The following is a 14,799-nucleotide window of genomic DNA, read 5'->3' on the forward strand; positions in this document are numbered from 1 at the left end:
AAAGAAGAAGCGGGAGAGAGGAAGAGTAGTGTGACAGCCTGCCTCCCCTGTCCTCCTAACCGAGGACTGCACCTGTGTACAACAGTATATGTTATTGTTTAGCCCTGGTACCATTTTCAAGCACCAGCTGCATTCACCTGAAGGCACATATTGGACTGTAACTTTTGATAACTTCCATGACCAAAAAGTACATCTTAATACATTCGTCAATGTAAAGACAAAATACCATTCTCTTTCATCAGACCATTCTCTTTACACAACAATGTTGTGACTGAAATTAAGTCGTCATTTAAGTCGGAACATTTGCTGGCTAAGATTCTTCATTTGTTTTGTCTCTATCGTCTGACATTGCTTTGATGTGCTACTCGAGCACCTAGCGTGAGACTTCTCAATTTCCACCTGCAGTTCACACAGTCTACCCTACTCCTGCAGATTGATACCAGTCTTTCTTTTCAAATGAAAGGAAGCATGTAATATCAAAAACATGTAAAACAAATCTCTTTAAGATGCCACAGCATGGCTTAAGATGGATTTGGAAGGTACTTGAATTTCTACTACGCCATCTTTTTTTCTGTCAACCAAACAAATTTGTTAAATAGACCATTGCTTTAAACATAAAATGGAACCTCCCAAGAGCAATGACTTCAAAAAGTGACAATGTCCCACTCTGTGTTTGGACCAAATAATTACATAATATGATTTCTGTGGTTTGGACACTATCTGAAACACACAAACACGCACCTCCTTGACCCAGACAGTGACCTCCCAATCATGGTTTATTTTGTTGTCTCGTCTCCATTCTTATCTGCTGTTGTGTCTGCTACGGCCAGGTTTGTGAAACTCTGGGAAAGAGACCGATTTCTTAAGACTTCTCAGACTCCCTGTAGCTCTTGCTTCATCAGCTGATGCTCCAGCCCAGTACAAAACCTTGAGGGCCAGCGAGGGACAAGGACCAACGAATCGGACCTGACAAGTATAGAATATAAACCCCATAAGGAACGTCTGTTTAAGAGAAGCAAGCACCCCAAAGGACCGTGAAAAGAAGTAGACCTTAGTAGATCATGTTTGCATTGAAGAGGTTTGTGGTGGCTCTGCTGACCCTAGGGATTTGGGTTCATCCAACGCTTGAACGGACACTGGAGGTAAGAGGCGACACAATGACGTTATTTTACTATACGGTTCTACTCTCTAACACACAGGGTTGGGGAGTAACTGATTGCATATAATCTGATTACAAAACGGAATCAGTTACGTTACCAGAAAAAAATATTTTCAATCAGATTACAGATACTTTTGAAAAACTAGACGAATACTTCTTTTAAAAAATACATTACACTTTTCTGTTTTCTCAATGACATTCAATTGAGCATTGAAAAAATTTGCAAGTTTTTAGCTTTGTTCCACCTGAGCGAGTGTGACCACAAATCAGAGACCACTAGGATGACACCAAATGCATTTGATGGATCTTTTTTGTCTTCTAATGCCTCTTAAGAGGAAAGTAATACAAAAGTAACATGTTACTGCGTTTGGGTAATCCAAATATTTGGTTACTGATTTTGGACAGGTAACTAGTAACCATAACGGATTACATTTAGAAAGTAACCTACCCAACCCCGCTAACACAGTTACTGTGAGTACACTTGCACAGGTTTTTCCTCCATATTCTAATTAGTGCAGCAATTGTTAGAAATTGTTTGGTTATTTAAATGTCTCTCTTGTTGGTTTAGCTAGCTTTCCTATCATCACAATGTTTGCCTACATGAACAGTATTTTTGTGCTGTTTCAACCCCATAGCCATCACCGGAATGCTACTCTTTTGTCGAGTCCAGGTCCTCACATCTCCTGTACACTGGGAACAGCTCTGTGGGGAATGTCCCCATTCTGGAGTACAAGGTCACAGAGTTGACCAGGTAGGCTATAGAGATCATGACACCACTGAGCACTCTCCTTTCAGAGCATTTAACCAGCCGGGCACATCTGGCTGAACCACACTGACTGAACCAGGTCTCACTTAGTCTCTCATTTACATACACTGAGTGTACAAAACATTAAGAACACCTTCCTAATATTGAGTTGCACCCCTCCCCCCCCCCCCTTTGCAATCAGAACAGCCTCAATTCGTCGGGGCATGGACTCTAAAAGGTGTCAAGCGTCCCACAGGGATAGTTGCCCATTGTTGACGCCAATGCTTCCCACAGTTGTGGAAAGTTGGTTGGATGTCCTTTGGTGGTGGACCATTCTTGATACACACAGGAAACTGTTCAGTGTGAAAAACCCATCAGCGTTGCAGTTCTTGACACAAACCGGCACCTACTACCATACCCTGTTCAAACAAACTTCCATTTTTGTCTTGCCAATCCATGTCTCAATTGTCTGAAGGGTTAAAAATCCTTCTTTAACCTGTCTCCTCCCCTTCATCTACACTGATTGAAGTGACATGAATAAGGGATCATAGCTTTCACCTGGTCAGTCTATGTCATGGAAAGAGCTTCTTTTTTTTTAGGGGGTAGCTTTAATACTGCAGATAGATTGTAGCATCATGTCCAATCCCCCATATATTTTTTGGTGTGAGTGTGTATCTTATTTAAATATATTTTCCTTTATTATTTTCCCCTAACCCTACCACCCCTCCCTTAATTGGAGTAAACTAATGGACAACAAAACTTAGGCTTCTACTTCCAGCTTATACATACTATATACATTTTACGGACACAGTGTATTTTACGATAGTTATCTTTTGTTTGTTTTTAATTCCATCCTTCAGCTACCATCAACCCCTCCCATCTATCTCTGAAGACCATCCAGTTTGATTTCTATTTGCCATATATTTTTAACTGTGCTGTTTCACAAAAGTTCTGAACCTATATACATTTTACGGGCACAGTATATTTTACATTAGTTATCTTGTTATGAATCCCATTCTTCAGCTCCACTCAACCCCTCCCAGATCAATGTTTTGTACACTCAGTGTATGCTCAATAAGATGTAACGCTGTTCTGTGTGTTTTGACATGTCTGTCTCTTTCTGTCCATCTGTAGCTTTGACTCTGAGTTTGAGCTGCGTACTCTGGACCCTGAGGGGGTGATATTCTTTGGGGACATCGGCGGGCAGCAGAACTACTTCCTGCTTGCTGTGATCCATGGGAACCTGAGCGTCCAGACGAGCCGCGGGGATGGACAGGTCCTCGTCACCTCTGGGTCCAAGATCAGTGACGGGGAGTGGAAGAAGGTGAAGTCCTGAACCGTGTCCTCTAAATGACTTTGTGACAGTAGGCTATACTTTACAGTGCCTTGCAAAAGTATTCATCCCCCTTGGCGTTTTTCCTATTTTATTGCATTACAACCTGTAATTTAAATTGATTTTTATTTGGATTTCATGTAATGGACATAAACAAAATAGTCCAAACTGGTGGAGTGAAATGGAAAAAAATTACTTGTTTCAAAAAAATAAAAAGCTGAAAAGTGGTGTGTGCATATGTATTCACCCCCTTTGCTATGAAGCACCTAAATATGATCTGGTGCAACCAATTACCTTCAGAAGTCACATAATTAGTTAGATTGCACACAGGTGGACTTTATATAAGTGTCACATGATCTGTCACATGATCTCAGTGTATGTGTGTGTATATATATATATACAGTGGGGAGAACAAGTATTTGATACACTGCCGATTTTGCAGGTTTTCCTACTTACAAAGCATGTAGAGGTCTGTAATTTTTATCATAGGTACACTTCAACTGTGAGAGACGGAATCTAAAACAAAAATCCAGAAAATCACATTGTATGATTTTTAAATAATTAATTTGCATTTTATTGCATGACATAAGTATTTGATCACCTACCAACCAGTAAGAATTCCGGCTCTCACAGACCTGTTAGTTTTTCTTTAAGAAGCCCTCCTGTTCTCCACTCATTACCTGTATTAACTGCACCTGTTTGAACTCGTTACCTGTATAAAAGACACCTGTCCACACACTCAATCAAACAGATTCCAACCTCTCCACAATGGCCAAGACCAGAGAGCTGTGTAAGGACATCAGGGATAAAATTGTAGACCTGCACAAGGCTGGGATGGGCTACAGGACAATAGGCAAGCAGCTTGGTGAGAAGGAAACAACTGTTGGCGCAATTATTAGAAAATGGAAGAAGTTCAAGATGACGGTCAATCACCCTCGGTCTGGGGCTCCATGCAAGATTTCACCTCGTGGGGCATCAATGATCATGAGGAAGGTGAGGGATCAGCCCAGAACTACACGGCAGGACCTGGTCAATGACCTGAAGAGAGCTGGGACCACAGTCTCAAAGAAAACCATTAGTAACACACTACGCCGTCATGGATTAAAATCCTGCAGCGCACGCAAGGTCCCCCTGCTTAAGCCAGTGCATGTCCAGGCCTGTCTGAAGTTTGCCAATGACCATCTGGATGATCCAGAGGAGGAATGGGAGAAGGTCATGTGGTCTGATGAGACAAAAATAGAGCTTTTTGGTCTAACTCCACTCGCCGTGTTTGGAGGAAGAAGAAGTATGAGTACAACCCCAAGAACACCATCCCAACCGTGAAGCATGGAGGTGGAAACATCATTCTTTGGGGATGCTTTTCTGCAAAGGGGACAGGACGACTGCACCGTATTGAGGGGAGGATGGATGGGGCCATGTATCGCGAGATCTTGGCCAACAACCTCCTTCCCTCAGTAAGAGCATTGAAGATGGGTCGTGGCTGGGTCTTCCAGCATGACAACGACACGAAGCACACAGCCATGGCAACTAAGGAGTGGCTCTGTAAGAAGCATCTCAAGGTCCTGGAGTGGCCTAGCCAGTCTCCAGACCTGAACCCAATAGAAAATCTTTGGAGGGAGCTGAAAGTCCGTATTGCCCAGCGACAGCCCCGAAACCTGAAGGATCTGGAGAAGATCTGTAGGGAGGAGTGGGCCAAAATCCCTGCTGCAGTGTGTGCAAACCTAGTCAAGAACTACAGGAAACGTATGATCTCTGTAATTGCAAACAAAGGTTTCTGTACCAAATATTAAGTTCTGCTTTTCTGATGTATCAAATACTTATGTCATGCAATAAAATGCAAATTAATTACTTAAAAATCATACAATGTGATTTTCTGGATTTTTGTTTTAGATTCCGTCTCTCATAGTTGAAGTGTACCTATGATAAAAATTACAGACCTCTACATGCTTTGTAAGTAGGAAAACCTGCAAAATCGGCAGTGTATCAAATACTTGTTCTCCCCACTGTACATATACACCTGTTCTGAAAGGCCCCAGAGTCAGAAACACCACTAAACAAGGGGCACCACCAAGTAAGCGGCACCATGAAGACCAAGGAGCTCTCCAAACAGGTCAGGGACAAAGTTGTGGAGAAGTACAGAGGGTTGGGTTATAAAAAAATAAATATCCAAAACTTTGAACATCCCACGGAGCACCATTAAATCCATTATTAAAAAATTGAAAGAATATGGCACCACTACAAACCTGCCAAGAGAGGGCTGCCCACCAAAACTCATGGACCAGGCAAGGAGGGCATTAATCAGAGAGGAAACAAAGAGACCAAAGATAACCCTGAAGGAGCTGCAAAGGTCCACAGCGGAGATTGGAGTATCTGTACCACTTTAAGCCGTACACTCCACAGAGCTGGGCTTTACGGAAGAGTGTACAGAAAAAGCCATTGCTTAAAGAAAAAAATAAGCAAGCACGTTTGGTGCTTGCCAAAAAGCATGTGGGAGACACCCCAAACATATGGAAGAAGGTACTCTGGTCAGATGAGACTAAAATTGAGCTTTTTGGCCATCAAGGAAAACGCTATGTCTGGAGCAAACTCAACACCTCTCATCACCCGAGAACACCATCCCTATAGTGAAGCATGGTGGTGGCAGCATCATGCTGTGGGGATGTTTTTCGTCGGCAGGGACTGGGAAACTGGTCAGAATTGAAAGAATGATGGATGGCGCTAAATACAGGGAAATTCTTGAGGGAAACCTGTTTCAGTCTTCCACAGATTTGAGACTGGGACGGAGGTTCACCTTCCAGCAGGACAATGACCCTACGCATACTGCTAAAGCAACACTTGAGTGGTTTAAGAGGAAACATTTAAATGTCTTGGAATGGCCTAGTCAAAGCCCAGACCTCAATCTAATTGAGAATCTGTGGTATGACTTAAAGATTGCTTTACACCAGCAGAACCCATCCAACTTGAAGGAGCTGGAGCAGTTATGCCTTGAAGAATGGGCAAAAATCCCAATGGCTAGATGTGCCAAGCTTATAGAGACATACCCCAAGAGACTTGCAGCTGTAATTGCTGAAAAGGTGGCTCTACAAATATTGACTTTGGGGGGGTGAATAGTTGTGCATGCTCAAGTTCTCAGTTTTTTTGTCTTATTTCTTGTTTGTTTCACAATAAAAAATATTTTGCATCTTCAAAGTGGTATGCATGTTGTGTAAATCAAATACAACAAAATAAAAATGCCAAGGGGGTGAATACTTTTGCAAGCCACTGTAACCATAATAACATAATTATAATGTGGGGCATGTATAAGTAACTGCCAAAATAAAGGAAACACCAACATATAGTGTCTTTGTAGGGCCTAGGGCCACCACGACAGCTTCAATGCACCTTGGCATAAATTCTACAAGTGTCTGGAACTCTAAATCTTACCTGTACATTGTTTGTGGATGCAGATTGCAGTGATGAAACATGAGGGAACTGTGGCTGTACGCGTTGGCTCGGAGACAGCCATCACAGTGCAGCAGTCTGCTGAGAGCCAGAGGGCCGAGATAGGCAACGGCGTCCTGAGAATCTCTATCGGAGACCTGCTCCCAGATAGCGCCGTTACCCTGGGGGTGAGTCTAAGTCCTGTTTCCCCCCACCAGACTGACAGGGAGCAGAATGGGAGCATGTGAGAGGACCAATGGGAAGGAATGTGGGTCTGTAGAGGGGTTAGGACCTAACAGGGACACAGCAGGGTTACAGACAGGCTGGAGGTGGGGGTGAGAGATAATTAGAATGGGTAGTGCTAGCATGTTGTGAGAGGTTTTTGACGGTTTTTGGGTCTGCACAGTAAAGGTTAGGACCTTTACATTCCATGGTTCGGAGCAACAGTAATAAAACACAGGGTTATAGATGGGGTGGGAGTGTGGTGGGGCATGGAGAGAGCAAGTGAAGGGGTAGAATTTGAAGAGGGAGCTTTATGGGGGAAGATGTTTGTCTGCAGAAGGCTTGGGAACCATTGTAATAATTACACAGGGGTTACGTCCCAAATTACCCTCTATTCCCTATTTAGTGTACTACTTTTGACCTATAAATGGAATAGGGTGCCATTTGGGACATGGCCTGGGTTGCAGAAGAGGGAGGGCATGGGGTGGAACATTGAAGGCTTGCTAGTGGGACACTAACTATATGGAAGAATGTGAGACTGTCTGTGGAGATGGGAGTTAACCATGAATCTGGCTGGTTCTCTTAACGTGAGATTTGCTTATCTAATCCGTGTGCAATGATAACCACTGTGCTCTCGCCAACTCTAATAATGATTTTCACAGATGGACCGCACATCCTGAGACAGTTTTCTGGCACACCAACTTTCTCACCATGATGAGAACAACAGATCAAAGCAGAGCTCAGAGTTCAACCACTCCTGAGGGAGCATGAACTGCAATTCTTATAATTTTACTATATTTTATACCCAACACAAACAGCACGTGTCTGTTCTTCGAATGCACCCACTGTCCCTCATAATCTGAATTGGACTATTTTGCAATGGACAAATACAAACAAGAAAGAGCAGGGCTATGTAGTGAAGGGCAATCACATGGGGCTTGTTTTTCTATACCATTTCTGTCTGTCTGTCTGTCTGTCTGTCTGTCTGTCTGTCTGTCTGTCTGTCTGTCTGTCTGTCTGTCTGTCTGTCTGTTTGTCTGTCTAGCTGAACCCTCCTCTGGATGGCTGCATGCGGAGCTGGGACTGGGTCAGACAGGACTCCAGCATCCTAGAGCGGACCCTGCAGGATTCCAAGGTGCAGAGGTGCTGGGAACATATTGCCCCTGGGTCCTACTTTACTGGAGTCGGCTCTGTTGGTTTCAGCTCTCTAGGTAGGCCACCTCACTTCCCCGTCACATGACAAGCGACAATATTTTTTTCTGTCCACGCACCATGACAGGGAAGAATTCTGGGCCCTATATTTTAGGTCCCTGGAAACATTTAGCGGTAGTTTACCTTAATATAAGTTATTTGTTGGTTTTAGAATTAAACAATGAAACAATGAAAACTTGGGACTGAAAAATGTTGGAAACAGTTGTTTCAAAATTGTACATATTGCAATATTGATAACAATATCACGCCAAAAGACGTGTTGGACTTAGAATGAAAGATTTTGGTAAAGAAGTTTTCAACTTGTAGTTTTAGTTTTTCATAGTTTTTATACTCCCATTCCATTAATCTTTTTCTTCACAGGGATTTTTGTAGAGCCTGTATTTGAATTCTAAGAGGAACACAGAACTCTTGCGGGAAGAAAACAATTAAGATTGCGGCTAAAAATGTGGAAACCTACCCCTTTTAAGAATGAATCCCTGATTAACTCCCATCTCATTTACATTTACATAATTTAGCAGATGCTCTTATTCAGAACGACTTACAGGAGCAATTAAGGTTAAGTGCCTTGATCAAGGGCACATCGACAGATTTTCCACCTGCAGGCTCGGGGATTTGAACCAGCGACCTTTCGGTTACTGGCGTTGGGCCAGTAACCGCTAGGCTGCCTGCCATCTCCACAGACAGTCTCACATGCTCCCGTACTGTAGCTACTGTCCCATGGTATTGCCTTCTTGCCATTACTTCAATAACATCTGAAGCTGAAGTTTAAGTACTTGAATCTGGTGCTTTCCTTGTTTTGTCAGTAAAGTAAAAAGCGTGAAGACATTCAATGGTCTGTAAAAGGAACACTGCATGGTTGTATAAACAAGAAAGTGCATAGATTAGCGTGCAGAGTGATATGTATGTTATGTTTGTCTTTGTGTCTGCAGTGTTGCTGGGAAACTCTTCAGCTGAGCCAGATGGTGCAGACTGGACTCTCTCTGTGGAGCTAGCTCTCAGAACGGTTTCAGCCAGAGGCTTTCTCTTCATCCTGGTAGACACTCAGAACGACTACATCCTCTCCTTGAAACTCAACCACCCTTCACAGGTAACACACCAGAACTATACAGCCTCAAGACTCAACTGATCTGGACCAGCACTTTGTTATGTTATAGTCTCTATCTTCTCTCATTCCTTCACTATTACTGCTTTGGAAATGCTTATGATCTTTAAGAATGGCATAATGGCAAAGACATGGTCTATACACGCACGCATGGACACACACACTCATACACTCTCATTCACACACAAACTCACACGGGTCACTCAAACACACACCCACACATACACATACTGTACACACAGCAGCAGGTCACATACAAGTCACACTCACACACTCCTGCCTCCGTTGAGTCTGGGACCTGACTTGATTAGCCCAATGCTCCCATGTTGTGATGTCATGCCAAATGCAAAGCAGGAAGAGGTCAAACTTTCCAAAAGAGGCTTTGTTGAAATTGTCACTGTCAGCATGCCATACTTTTAGATGTTTTAACTACTGGAAATCCCCCCAAATATCTATGTGAATAGATCTCTGTTGGCCTTCAACACACATTCTTTGTGCTGTGTGGAATAAACCCTGACTTTTACCCTTTACGTCTGTCTAGGGCACAAACAGATGTGTTGCTGTTTCCTGTTGCAGATTGTTCTGTTGATACCGATTGTTGATCTGGCATTCGCTGACAATCCTTATGAAATTTGTTTCCATTTGACAATGTGTTGACAATTTGTCCGGCCAGTGGAGGTCTTTTTAAACCCTAAACGAAGCATTAACTTATGGGGTGATATAATGCAAAAACAATCTCTCCTGGATAAGTTTGGATTCATCCATGGTTTGGGTTTCCTGTGCCCTAGGAACTGATGCTGCGTTTGAGGGGGACTCTGTTCTGGTCGTGCAGCTACCCTCAGACCCTCTGCTCAGGTGAGAGTCAGTTCCTGCAGCTGCAGGTGAGGCCAGGCCAGCTAGTGATTGGCATGGGCGTAACCAAGGCAACCATGAGGTTGACGGATGGGGACTACGAGCTCCTGAAGAGGGTGTTGAGCCAACCAGGGAGCAGGGTGTACCTGGGGGGCGGGCCAGGTGAGCACTGAGTCTCAAATGACACACTATTCCTTACATAGTGCACTACTTTAGGCCTGATACTTTTCTCCTCCAATCTTATCCGTGCTGTCTTCCCACATCAACTGATCCTAATCCTCTTACTCATTCACTATTCTACTCTTACACACGAAGGCCGCAAAGCCGAAACGTCTGTGTACGCTATCCCTGATGCAGTGAAAATAAAAACATCTAAAATGAAGTAAGCTTAATGCAACATGTTTTTAAGTGCGGACCCATCCCACCTTTCTACTATTCTACTCTTCCCACACTCTCTCACCCTCAAACGTTTCTCTTCTTTTCAGCTCTCTCCTTCGTTTCACCTCATTCTTCTTTTTTCATTCTTTTCCACAAACCATGTCCCAGAATCCTCTCCTCTCGTCCACTATTAATTGTCCTCTATATTCATGTTTCCTGGATCACCTCACAAATCAGATAAGCTAATGTCACACTGTATATAGGTTTTTTTCTATTGTGTTGTTGACTGTACGTTTGTTTATTCCATGTGTAGCTCTGTGTTGTTGTTGTTTGTGTCGCACTGCTTTGCTTTATCTTGGGCAGGTCGCAGTGGTAAATGAGAACTTGTCCTCAATTGGCCGACCTGGTTAAATAAAGGTGAATGACCATATGCTTCCAGGTCATATGGCAACATATAGCTAATAAAAATGGGTGACTACATTCAGATGTAAAACATTTAAGAAAAAGCGTTTCTTCCTCCTTTAAATTATGATTGCTTTTTAGGGAAATTAAACTCGAAATTCAAAGTTTCTCCGATGTTTTCAGGTTGTGTACCGTAATTTCTGGACTATTAAGCGCACCTGAATATAAGCCGCACCCACTGAATTTAAAAAATATATGTATTTTGTACATAAATAAGCCGCACATGTCTATAAGCCGCAGGTGCCTACCGGTACATTGAAACAAATGAACTTTACACAGCCTTTAAAGGAAACACGGCTTGTAACAAAAATAAATAGGCCTTTAAACGAAACACGGCTTGTAACAAAAATAAATAGGCTTTAACGAAACACGGCTTGTAACAAAAATTTAAAAAAATAGCAGTAAACAGTAGCCTACCAAGAAAGTCATTGGTCACTATCTTCCTCCTGTGCACTGAAACCACTGAAGTCATCTCCTTCGGTGTCGGAGTTGAATAGCCTCAGAATTGCTTCATCCGATGTTGGATCGTTTTCATTGTCGATCTCGTCACTTTCATCCGGAGGCAAATTCCCCGCTGTGCTCATGCTGCCCTCTTCAACACGCAGCAGTCCAGCCTTTCGAAACCCGTTGATGATAGTGGATTTTTTGACAATGCTCCACGCTGTCAGGACCCACTGGCAGACTTGACCATAAGTTGCTCTTCGCATGCGGCCCGTTTTAGTGAAGGATTTCTCCCCACTTGTCATCCAAGCCTCATTTTCTAGTTCGGGCCATCTGCTTTTCTTTCCTCTGAAAGCTTTTGTTGTCTTTTTGCACTGAGTCAGTTTCTCACGCTGCTGTTTCCAACGTCTTATCATCAACTCATTAAGGCCAAGCTCCCGTGCAGCAGCTCTATTTCCTTTTCCAACAGCCAGATCGATCGCCTTCAAATTGAAAGCTGCATCATATGCATTTCTCCGTGTCTTTGCCATGATGAGGGTGACAAAATGACTACCGTAATCAGAATGATGGGAAGTTTGAGCTCGCTCGATTTACGTCACATTATGTGACGGTGCTCAGTTTTTTGGCGGCATGAATCTTGTGAAAGCGGGAAAAATCCATAAATTAGCCGCGTCATTGTATAAGCCGCAAGGTTCAAAGCGTGGGAAAAAGTAGCGGCTTATAGTCCGGAAATTACGGTAGATCCAGCTATGTGCCTGCTAAACCTCAAATGAATGTAAAAGATAAGCAAAACAAATCTGGAAGTTACATGGAGCTTATGTTTTCCATTTGATATCGTTGAATCTACAAAAGAAGACCTGGGACATGGACTTGTCCCAATAGAAGACGTCTGAGATCTGAAAACATAACTCACTTTAAGTACACTATACGTGTTTGACGCCCTCTTCCCTATATATTGCACAACTTTTGACCCGAGCGATGAAGAATCTAGAGTATGGGTTTCTTTAAGTGCTTGGAGGCGAATCGCATAACTGTTACTTGATTGCACCTATAATGCTATTAATGAGACCGACTGGTGTTTATACAGTAGAGTACAGTGAGTCCATACAAGGTGTTCCGTATCTAGCTGTGTTCCAGAGGAGTGGAGGTGAAGCCTCTGTTGAGGACAAACACAGCAAGAGATAGGAGTTGTGGAGAGTAGCAGAGGTATCAAATTACAGGCAATTTCCCAGATGATATATCATGATGACTCCTATGGACATATGGTGTCAAGATGAAACAACAGTGTGAGCAGGTAGGGGTGTGGGCAGGTAGTGGTGTGAGCAGGTAGTGGTGTGAGCAGGTAGAGGTGTGAGCCGGTGGGGGTGTGAGCCGGTGGGGGTGTGGGCCGGTGGGGGTGTGAGCCGGTGGGGGTGTGAGCAGGTAGGGGTGTGAGCCGGTGGGGGTGTGGGCAGGTAGAGGTGTGGGCAGGTAGGGGTGTGGGCAAGTAGGGGTGTGGGCAGGTAGGGGAGTGGGCAGGTAGAGGTGTGAGCAGGTAGAGGTGTGAGCCGGTGGGGGTGTGAACCGGTGGGGGTGTGGGCCGGTGGGGGTGTGGGCAGGTAGGGGTGTGAGCAGGTAGGGGTGTGAGCCGGTGGGGGTGTGGGCAGGTAGAGGTGTGGGCAGGTAGGGGTGTGGGCAAGTAGTGGTGTGGGCAGGTAGAGGTGTGAGCAGGTAGAGGTGTGAGCCGGTGGGGGTGTGAACCGGTGGGGGTGTGGGCCGGTGGGGGTGTGGGCAGGTAGGGGTGTGAGCAGGTAGGGGTGTGAGCCGGTGGGGGTGTGGGCAGGTAGAGGTGTGGGCAGGTAGGGGTGTGGGCAAGTAGTGGTGTGGGCAGGTAGAGGTGTGAGCCGTTAGAGGTGTGGGCAGGTAGGGGTGTGAGCCGGTAGAGGTGTGGGCCGGTAGGGGTGTGGGCCGGTAGAGGTGTGGGCCGGTAGAGGTGTGGGCCGGTAGAGGTGTGGGCCGGTAGAGGTGTGGGCCGGTAGAGGTGTGGGCCGGTAGAGGTGTGAGCCGGTAGAGGTGTGGGCCGGTAGAGGTGTGAGCCGGTAGAGGTGTGGGCCGGTAGAGGTGTGGGCCGGTAGAGGTGTGGGCCGGTAGAGGTGTGGGCCGGTAGGGGTGTGGGCCGGTAGAGGTGTGAGCCGGTAGAGGTGTGGGCCGGTAGAGGTGTGAGCCGGTAGGGGTGTGGGCCGGTAGAGGTGTGGGCCGGTAGAGGTGTGGGCCGGTAGGGGTGTGAGCCGGTAGAGGTGTGGGCCGGTAGGGGTGTGGGCAGGTAGGGGTGTTAGCCCGGGGAGCCGTTAAACTTTACGAGTCTTTCTTCTGCTATCATTGTTTTTCTGCTATGAAATCGTGCAAATACTGTCACAAAGAGCTGCCCTATGTGGCCTTCACCTGTCCAGTCATTTCTCATCAGTGATTACTTCTAGGAAGGGAGGAAGGAAAGAAGCACAATTCAATCCCTTGAACTGGGGCTATCTCTGACCTTTGACTGTGTCCAGAGGGTCTGTCCAGCTTCCACGGCTGTCTCCAGGCCAAGATCCAGGGTGTCAACGTTGACCTTGACCTGGCAGAGGTCAAACACGGGGATGTCCGCTCTCACAGCTGCCCTGCCGCCCTCGACATCCGAGATGGGAAGTAAAGGAGCCGCAGTTACACCCGACACTGCTTATAAGACTACACAAGGATACATGAGGCTACACTGTTTTCTGTTTGGCTATTGTCTGTCTCTCAACATTTTACTGTCTCATGTGGCTATCTATGTAACAAGATGTAATACAGTACTGCAGAATGCAGTAACATTGTATTTTCTAATTGTATTTGTATTGAAGCATCTCTGACATGTGAGGGATGTTCATTTGAAGAACAAGAGAAGGATTGCGTTTTCTTTGTGTAGATCGTTTTGCATACATTTTTGGCAAACTTGGTACATCACTGCAAAACCGTAACATGGCCTCTTTCACTTTATTTGCTGCATATTGTTTCTGTAATTTCCAGCAGAATTCCCCTCTAAGGAGGTAAAGCTAAACAGTACAGCTGAATTACCATGTCCACTCTTGTTAAGTCTGTGCGAATGGCAATAAAGCATTTGCTGCTTTTTATAGCTATTGGAGTAGCATTGCATTTTTTACATATATGTTGTAACTTCCCCCAAAGCTGTCCAAATGTTCAAAAACATTGTATTCTTTCTCACACTGATAAGTTCCTGAACCATTTCTTAATGTATTGTATGGATGCTATGCAAGTTTGATCTCTGTGTATTACGTTATACTTCCTATGAAAATAACTTCAGACAGAAGAGCCTTAGAACAGTTACTCTAGAATCATCATTGACATGAACACTAAAAAACAAGGAGTTCATCATCTCACCAGACAGAAGCTCTCATATACAGTTGCAGACTTGGATTCAAATGCCATTTTAAATCATTTAAAATGCTTTAGCTGAG

General features: G+C 44.6%; 1 protein-coding gene across 1 annotated transcript; it reads left to right on the forward strand.

Annotated features, from left to right (window-relative positions):
- Positions 1-865: 865 nt before the first annotated feature.
- On the forward strand, positions 866-14,460 carry LOC139549710 (vitamin K-dependent protein S-like). The gene is made up of 8 exons (XM_071360405.1): positions 866-1,142; positions 1,795-1,910; positions 3,039-3,228; positions 6,684-6,845; positions 7,925-8,090; positions 9,021-9,178; positions 9,982-10,207; positions 13,855-14,460. Exons 1-8 carry the CDS (start codon positions 1,062-1,064, stop codon positions 13,992-13,994), a joined length of 1,239 nt encoding a protein of 412 aa, XP_071216506.1. The 5' UTR covers positions 866-1,061; the 3' UTR covers positions 13,995-14,460.
- Positions 14,461-14,799: the final 339 nt, after the last annotated feature.

Source organism: Salvelinus alpinus, chromosome 22, assembly GCF_045679555.1.
Source record: "Salvelinus alpinus chromosome 22, SLU_Salpinus.1, whole genome shotgun sequence".
Classification (NCBI taxonomy): Eukaryota; Metazoa; Chordata; class Actinopteri; order Salmoniformes; family Salmonidae; genus Salvelinus; species Salvelinus alpinus.